The sequence below is a fragment of the Octopus bimaculoides genome, chromosome 4 (genome assembly GCF_001194135.2).
Source record: "Octopus bimaculoides isolate UCB-OBI-ISO-001 chromosome 4, ASM119413v2, whole genome shotgun sequence".
Lineage (NCBI taxonomy): Eukaryota > Metazoa > Mollusca > Cephalopoda > Octopoda > Octopodidae > Octopus > Octopus bimaculoides.
In genome coordinates, this window is record NC_068984.1 from 89313957 (window position 1) to 89323606 (window position 9650).

The window sequence follows — 9650 nt, forward strand, 5'->3', positions numbered from 1 at the left end:
ATATATATATATATATATATATATATATATATATATACTAGCAGAGATACCCAACATTGCTCAGGATTAAAATGGCATAGTTTTTTATTGTTTTACTTGTGTGTGTATATATATATATATTTGTATGTACACACACACAATGTAAATGCATCAATTAAATGCACGCAATAAGAATACCATAGAATTGTGGTCAAAATCAATAGTGTGAAAAGCAATGCACTACATAAAGAAGTCTTATGTTGTGATCCAACATAAGATTTTTATGTTCATATACATATAAACATATGAAATAATTATATTAGAAAGATATGGACAGGAAGAGAGAGAGAGTATTATGATGTGCTTAAATAGCGAGAAAATGTTTTAAAATTGAAGTAAAACATGCTGATACTAAATTGTATTTTATATTTTACTTTAAACCCATCAGGATCACAGTACAAAGAGTCCATGGACTGGAGTGGCCCAATTTCTACCAACAACAAACAAAATTATTCAATTTGCCGAAGGGAAAGAACCTTCTCCTGGAGACAAAATTGTCTATGTGGCTGGAGCATTTGATCTTTTTCATATCCTTTCTTACTTATATTTACTAACTCTGATTATCTTACAAAGTATTTAATTACTTATCTTCCTTCTTTTACTTTGTCATCATCAATGTAGTTGCTGTTAGCGATGGGGATTTTAATTAATTAACATATGTATGGAAGTGTCTTCTTATTAGTGTTAATATTAAATATCCATCTATTAAGGCAGCAAGCTGGCAGACTTGTTAGCATGTTGGGTAAAGTGCTTGGTAGCATTTTGTCTCTCTTTACATTCTGAGTTCAAATTCTGCTGAGGTTGACTTTACCTTACAGGGTCAATAAAATAAATACCAGTTGAGCATTGGGATCAATGTAACTGACTTTTTGCTGGCCTTGTGCCAAAATTTCAAACCAATATTAAATATCTATATTTTCTAAGTATTTGCATATTATTTATTTAAGATAGTCACCTTTCTTTCATCCTAACTTTTGTTTATGTTAAAACCATATCACCTATCTGTTAGATTATTGTTTTTCTCTCGGAAAATCTGAGTTTTTCTTCTGCAATAGATTGGTCCATTAGGGATATTGATGAACAGATAATCCACCACCTGTACGGTATTCATGTTACATCAGTAATTTTTTAATATTTTATATTATTCACAAATAACTCATTTAGGGATTTGAAGCTGGCTTTGTAGTTGTCAAGAGATTATCAAGTTACATGGGCAGTAATTCATATTCCATCATTAATATAGTGCTGTATCTGTGACAAAGACACTTAGCTCTCAATTCCTCAGTGTAATTAGTTGTATAAATATACCTAGTACCATTGTCATCCATCTGTCCATTTTCTGCACCCACTATTCCTTGGTGATTGTAGGGGTAGCGTCCTCAGGTACTTACTCTACTTACTTCCTATCAGAAGCCGCTATCATTAGACTTTCTGGCTGGATTCCCAAGTACGATCAACTGAGACTATGGAAGTTATCCAACCATCTCATTCTTAGTCTGCCCTTAGGTCTCCTGCCAGTTGGCTTGGCTTGAAGAATCTGTCTTGGGATTCTTTCCTGTGACGTATGTGTGTAGTACTGGAGCTGTGACAGTTTAGTGCATTGAAGTAGTGACTTGAGCTGAAGAAACTCCCTGATCTCTGACTGCAACCTGTTGAGTGATGTCAGTACAGAGAGCCTTTGGAGGAACCCCATCTTGGCTCCTTGTATTTGTGATAGTAGTCTTCCATTTATTCCCCAACATTCATGACCATAGGTGATATATAATTAATGAATTTTTCCTTAGCTTGCAGTGCTGCGCTCAAAACATTCTGTGGCTAAAATTAGTGTTGGACTATTAAGAAAGAGAAATACCTGAAAAGTTCATAGGTTGGCTATGAAGGAGTGATGCTAGAGCTGTGAAACCTTGCATGCATTAATTTCAACTCTTATTAAAAACTGCATTGTTTCTTTCCAGGTAAACTCACATCTGACTGTTCAAAGACTCTAAAAGTAACTGGTAGCAACTTCTCTTGAAAATGAACAAAATTTGGTGTCATGACGTTATGAAGTACCTGCAGAAAATGGGTTTTATTCCCAACAACATTCATACTGATATGGTTGCTACATTAGGAGATGACGCACCAGCTGTATCAACAGTGCAAAAGTCAGCAGCTGAATTTAGGAAGGGAAGGGAGAATCTTGAAGATGACCCAACATCATGCAACTGCCACCACCAAGAGAAACATTGATCATGTTCATCACATGGTGATAGAAAACATGATTGACTGTAAATTAAATAGCCAATGTTATTAGCATATCCCGTAAGAGAGTTAAGAATATTCTGCACAATGAATGTAGTATGATGAAGGCTTCTGCTTGGTGGGTGCCATGTCTTCTGACACCTGATCAAAAGCGTGCCAGACTGAGATCACATCGGTGGGAAATCTGGCATTGATCCAGCTGGCTTCCTTGAATGTTTCCTAAGCCAAGAAGAGTTCTGGGTTTGTCATTTTGAGACAAAGACAAAGGGAGAATCCATGCAGTGGAAAAACCCCTTCTCACCTGCTCCAAAGAAGGCCAAGTTAGTTTCATCTGCAGAGGTGGTGATGGCCTCAGTTTTTTGGGATGTAAAAGACATTGTGTTTATTGACTATCTTCAGAAGGGCTACATCATCAATGTATAGTACTAAGCCAACTTGCTGAGGTAGTTATGAAAGGCTATCAAGACCAAACACCCAGGAAAACTGATGAAAGGGGTCTTGTTTCATCAGGACAATGCTTGAGCACACAAGTCCTTGGCTTCAATGGCTGTTGTGCATGACTGGCTTTGAACTGGTTGATTACCCTCCCTATTCTCCTGATTTGGCCACATCTCACTATCATCTGTTCCCCAACATGAAAAGACACTTGACTGAGAACCAATATGGCAGTGATGATGACGTCATATCTGCTGCTGATGACTTTTCTGATCAACTTGCTGAAAACTTCTTCCCCATTGGGATCCAAGCACTGCAACACCAATGGAGTAAGTGTGTGCTCTGCCAGGGAGACTATATTGAAAAATAAACCTCATTTGGTTGCATTCCATGAGGGTATTTTGGTCAGCCTATGAACTTGTCAGCCGATCCTCATATGAAAGTGGAAATATATTCCAGTTGAAGTTTTCCATTATACACTATTAACTGCAGTTGGCACATTGCTGCTAACATTTGGTCTGCTACTTAAGATGTTAAAATGAAATATGAGAAAGAAAATGTAAAATAATTATAATTACAAGTTATAAATAAAATATTAGTGAAAAGTTAAAATAAGATAAATATATAATAATAGTTTTTAAAAAAATGTGTTCCTTGTTTTGAATCCAAATCCACACACTTAATGCTATGTACTTCACTTAATCTATATGTTAGAAAAAGGTACATTTTCTAAGAATGTCACCCACAACAGATACATTCAGATAGTGTTATATTTCTCAACATCTTAATGCTATGAAATCAGAAATAAACTGTTCATTATGAGCCTTTCTGGATTTCTTGATGACATTTATTTATTTACTTAGTTTTCTTATTTTCTTGACCCAGATATGTTTTGGCCTCAAACGTCTGCATATGGTATCATTTAGGAAGACTTCTAACAGTTACATGGAAGTATTTCACAAAATATGAGTTATTACATAAGGTTGATATTCTGATCAATTTTACTTAATTTCTTGCATCCAAATGTCCACATCATGTATCTATTGAATCCATTTATATTTTCACTATCTTATTTGACTTTCTCATTTTGTATTAAGTTAACTTGTTACTTGCCTTAACATTTGCTACATGTTGGTCATTGTGATTTCCTAGAAAAAGCAGCTGCAGAAGGTGACTTTGTGATAGTTGGACTACATTCAGATCAGGTAAGAAATGACAAAATATTGGTACTTTATTCATTATGCCATACAGGGTAGTTGATTTCCACATACTTCTTGGTATCATTTGAATGCCACTCTCTTTCATTAATCCTGATTACATTGTTTAAATAACAAAGTATTTTATGTGTGGCTATAGGTGTATAGTCCTTCCACCCCAATCCACTCAATATACCCTCTAATAGATGTTGCCAGTCTTGAAGGACCTGTTAAAATTATGGGTACTGTCTCTCTTCCAACTAAATAAACCTTTTCACTACAGACACAAGGCCTGGAATTTTGGGGAGTTTGGGGAGGGGCTAGTCAATTACATCGACCCAGTGTTCCACTGGTACTTATTTCATTGACCTCGAAAGGATGGAAAGCAAAATCAACCTTGGTGAAATTTGAACTCAGAACTTAAAGACAGACAAGATGCCGCTGAGCATTTTATCTGGCATATTAATGATTCTGCCAGCTTGTTGCTCTCCTCCAACTAAATAATACTATTTTCCATTTTTATACACTTTTGCCACTCAACATAATGTGTAGCAGTGTACACTGTGTAGAATTAACTGTAATGTGTTAGAAGTGTACACTATGTAGAAGTTGCTGCAGTGTGTTAAAGTGCACTTATAGCAGTGTTTGTAGCATATTAGACGTATACATTGTACAGTAATGACTTTAGTCAGTTGATAGTGTGTCAACATATTTAATGTAGTGAGCATCAAACATTAACCAGAGATAATTTGGCTGCAAGGAAATGACAATTTCTCAATGATGAGTATTGTCTTTATATTAAGATGTGTTCCTACTTCATAAAATGTATAATGCTAAGGGAAGTAATGCTAATTGTAAGAAACTGTTGGTTGTTATGGTAGTGATGATGACAATGGTGTTAATAATGGTGGAGGGAGGAAGATTCAAAGAGAGACAGAGTGTAAGAGAGAATCAAAAGATTCTAAGAAGGCTGTTTGGTGTCATTTTAGTTATTCTCTCATTCCTTTCTGCATTTGAAGTGTTTTTGAAGTGTGTCTTAGAATATCAAATCATGGCATCTTTAGCTGGAAGTATTATTTCTCTACAAGAACTAAAAAACTGCTAAGAGTTTTGCATGTAAGTTTCTATGTGTATATTTATGTATATCAATATCTGTGTAAATACACATACATACACTGGCCAAAATAAGTTTGATGACTGTTCTATTCCTTCATTAAATTATTTTTAACAAAACTATAAGATTATTTTACTTTTTACAGTTTATGTAGAATGTTTTTCTCTTTCGAATGATATAGGCATTATATATCTTTCTACAATTTGAATAATTTTATAATTCAAATGATTAGAAACTATTAGCAAAATAAGTTTAAGACCATACCAACATTATTCTGTTTCAATTGAAAATTTACGGCACAAATGATCAACGAACAAAAATTTTGTTATTAGTATCTAGTTCCATAGCCATTATTTTCAATTACGGCCTTACAACGATGGGACATAGAGTTGGACAAATGAGCACAAAAATCATTTGGAATCTTCTGCCATATTTCTTCGATAAAATTATATAATTGAGATACATTTGTTGGTTTTTAGCATGAACTCTTTTAGAGACATAATTCCATATCGTATTCAAATCTGGGCTCTGCAGAAGTCACTCAATAACCACCATATTATTGCGCTCAAAATATTGCAGAACTTTTCAAGCCTTATGAATGGGGCAATTGTCCTGCTGGAAAATAGATTGTGGTGGTAACTGATTATTTAAATACGGCAGCACATTTTCATTTACTAATTGCAGATAGCCTACACTGTTCAATCTGTCATCAACCTTAACAATTGAACAAACACCTAAGCTGTTAAACACGGTCCACACCATTTCCCACCCACACACACACACACTCCCGCTTGTGCTGTTTTCTTGCCACACTTAGGATGGAATTCTTCTGTTGGACAGTATCTAACACAAGTCTTTCCATCTGATCCAAAGATGCAGAAGCGGGATTCATCGTTCCAAAGAACTTTTGATCAGTCTTTGGCTGTCCATTCAATATGGCTTTTAGCAAACTTGATCTGCTTCTGCTGGTTTGTCTCAGAAATTATTGGCTTCTTTTGAGCGATCTGGCCAAACAATCCAATTTCTTTTAGGTGATTTCTAAAAGTTTGTGGTGTAAAGCTTATATCAGTTTCATTAGATAACTGCTTGCAAATGTCCACTGTTGTTAGCATTCGGTTACCTTCAGAAAGCCTATGAATTTACCGATCCATCTGTACTGTTGTTTTTCTCAGAGCACCCATTCTTTGTTGATCTTTGTATTAACCAGTGGCTTGTTAAAGCTTTCACGCTTGAAAACAAGCCATTTTGCTGCATCCTAATTACTTGCTAATGTTAATGAAGGGCACATTTTGCTGATGAAACAACACGAGCTCTGATCTAGTAACTGGGCTTATACTATGATGCTTTCCCATAGCAAATTAATGTGTAACAATGCTCGATTGTTAAACAAAACAGTGCAGTACGACCAGCCACATGACCACCCATTTAGTTTATTAATTTGCATAATCTTGGTATGGTCTTAAACTTATTTTGCTGACAATTTCTAATCATTTGAATTAATTGCACATTAAAATTATTTGAAATGTAGATAGAGAAAAAAATTCTACATAAACTGTAAAAAGTAAAATAATTTTATACAGTCTTGTTAAAAATATATTAATGAAGGAATAGAATTGTCATTATCAGTCTTAAACTTATTTTGGTCAGCGTATGTAATGGCTATAAGCAGGAGTTAGGGTTTAACTAATGACATAGTTGTATCAAGTATATTTGAAATATCAAGTTAATTGGTGCCTTTAAGCATTTAATTAAGCATATCAGCACAAGTAATTATTTTTAAGTTTGGTACATATTTGAACAATGTGTATTTGTCAAAGCACTGGTTTTAAGTGACATGAAAGTAAACAGACACTCACACATACATGCATAAACACACACACACAACGATGGGCTCCCATACTGTTTCTGACTACTGAATTTCACTCAGTGCATTAATCATCTTTAGGCTGCAGTAGAAAACTCTTTCTTTCCTGGGCACTACACAATTGGACCAAATCTGGAACCACATGGTTACAAAATACACATCTTAACTATACAGCTAAGCTTCAGAACACTGATCCTATAGATCTTTGTGATATAAATAGGGGCTATTGTATCTGCTGTTGGTTATTAAGCAGGAAACTCTTACAGTTATGGCCCACTTGTTTTTTTTTGTTTTTTTTACATTTACCCATAGCCCACATATATTATCACATGATCTTATAACATGACTGACCAGGCTATCATGTCGTCACACATCATTGGTTACAATGTGCTTTTTGCATTGTTTTAGCCTTCAACAGACACCACCCCACTGGCTAGGCAAGCAGGCCAACATTACCCTCTGATTGAATGGGGGACTGGAGCAATGTGAAATGAAGTGTTTTGCTGAAGAACACAATGCGATCGTGAGTGCAACAGCCTAACCACTAGACCACGCACCTTCACACATATCTTATATCCTATACCACACATATTTTATGTTCTATCTTATATATAAAAGATATCTCTAAGTCAGAGTATCTTCTAGTCTCTAACTGTTGCTTACATAAGCTTTGTCAGTGATAAAGAAATCATGATATAAAAAACTATCTAAACACAATCAACTACTCAATGGCCCACAAATACATTAATCTTGAAAAAACTTTATGCAAAAGTTGAGACCTACAGAGAACACCCTAATGGCTTTGTTGTGAGAGCAACCCATTTTTTGTTTCCCTACGCTGAGAAGAAACTAGAAATCAAACTTGGATGCCATCCATTATGTAGAACTCAAGATGGATGCCAGTGTGTCAGAATGGTATCTTGGGATGGGTAAGAAGTTATGAGGCTGAAAGTGTAAAGAGCAAAAACTTTATATTTTACATTCCTGAAGTTCCACTGATATGAATTTTGTAGTGTGGTGAAATAAGTCTGCATCAGTGTCAGTACATATTGTAAAGCTGAGTGTGTGTGTGTGTGTGTGTGTGTGTGTGTTGCATCTATAGAAATCCACACCTTACAAGATAGCAATTTGGGAGTCGCACCAATGGATTCCTCATGGTCGAAAATGCCTGGAATCGACCATTTATTTATTTTTTTCTTCCTTCCTAACAGGTGAATTTTTGCATTAAAAATAATTTTAAACCATAACTTCTAATAATTTTCAAGTCGGAGAAATACACCATTTGCAAACATGAGTTAAGTCCCCTTCTAGCAACGATGTAACGAGAAAAAGAGAGAGAGAGAAAGACAACAGATTTTTAAAATTTCATCTTTTTAGTGAGTGATACACAATATAAATGATATTCTCCGTTTCTCCACAACTAATTTCCAAATTTGCTGAATCCGTTGCTCTACTCATAGCAAGTAGACACGCTCCTTCGCAAACGATCAGCTATTATTTTGTAAACAATGTTACGAAACTGTTCATGTTTTCGAAAGGATGGCTGCGTGTTACGAAGTTTGTTTCCCAACCACATGGTTCTGAGTTCAGACCCACTGCATGGCACCTTGGGAACAAGTGTCTTCTATAACTTCGGGCCAACCAAGGCCTTGTGAATGAATTTGGTAGACGGAAGCTGAAAGAAACCCATCAATTGTGCGTGTGTGTGTGTGTGTCTTTGTGTCTGTGTTTGTCCTCCACCACCGCTTAACAACCAGTGTTGGTATATGTATGTCCCTGTAACTTAGCAGTTTGGCAAAGAGACTAATAGAATAAATACCAGGCTTAAAGAAAAATAAATAAATAGGTACTAGAGACAGTTCATTCAACTAAAAATTCAAGTTGGTGCCCCAACCTGGCTGCAGACTGAAACAAATAAAAAAAGATGAAAGGGATTTCTAATGGAAATAAAAGACCAGTGATATAAAACATTTGTAATGGAATGCTTAACTGTTTCTTGTTTGTTCAGGTTGTCAACCACTACAGAGGAGCAAACAATCCTATAATGAACCTCCATGAGAGAGTACTCAGTGTGCTGGCCTGTCGAGTAAGTATAACTAAATCATTAATATCTGTAATCTCTGTCAGTATAATACAGTGTTCTATGCTGGTATGGTCATGGGATGTGTATGAATGAAGACATTTGCATCAAGAAGTGATGATCTCTAATTGTGGAGGGAACATATGGAAAGGGTAGATTTAGGAAGATGTGAGATGAAGTGGTGAAAAAGGATCTTCAGATGTCGGGCCTCACAGAGGAGATGACAAGGGACCGAAACTCCTGGTGGTTTGCTCTACTTGAGAAGACACATCAAACTAAGTAAGATCGTGGTTGACCTTGCATACAAGTATTTTGCCTGCTAAACATAATGCACTTAAATCTTGTTGAATTTTTGTATAGGTTATCGTTAATTCATACATTGCAATCATAGAATATTATTAGTTGTTATTGTAATTTTACAATTTAAACTCTAACATAAGCACTGGTTGTCTTGTGTGTATATATATCATATTTGAAAAAAGAAAAGGAATGACTTCATTGGTAGTTCTAATCAGTTTTAATTTATTATTTTTTAATAATATAAATTTTATCAAACTAAAGGATTTATATTATTAAAAAATAATAAATTAGACTGATTAGAACTACCAGTGAAGTCATTCTTTTTCTCTATTCAAATATACCCTAACTACAAAGGATCTCACACACTTTCCTATATATATA

At 35.2% G+C, this 9650-nt stretch overlaps 1 protein-coding gene across 1 annotated transcript in view; it reads left to right on the top strand.

Moving 5' to 3' along the window:
* The window catches only part of LOC106869982 (ethanolamine-phosphate cytidylyltransferase), a 45841-nt gene that overhangs the window by 30533 nt on the left and 5658 nt on the right, over positions 1-9650 (top strand). Inside the window, exons 9-11 of the mRNA XM_052967228.1 lie at positions 428-565; positions 3843-3920; positions 8898-8975. Coding sequence (XP_052823188.1) covers positions 428-565; positions 3843-3920; positions 8898-8975 — 294 coding nt within the window. The remainder of the gene's footprint in view (positions 1-427; positions 566-3842; positions 3921-8897; positions 8976-9650) is intronic.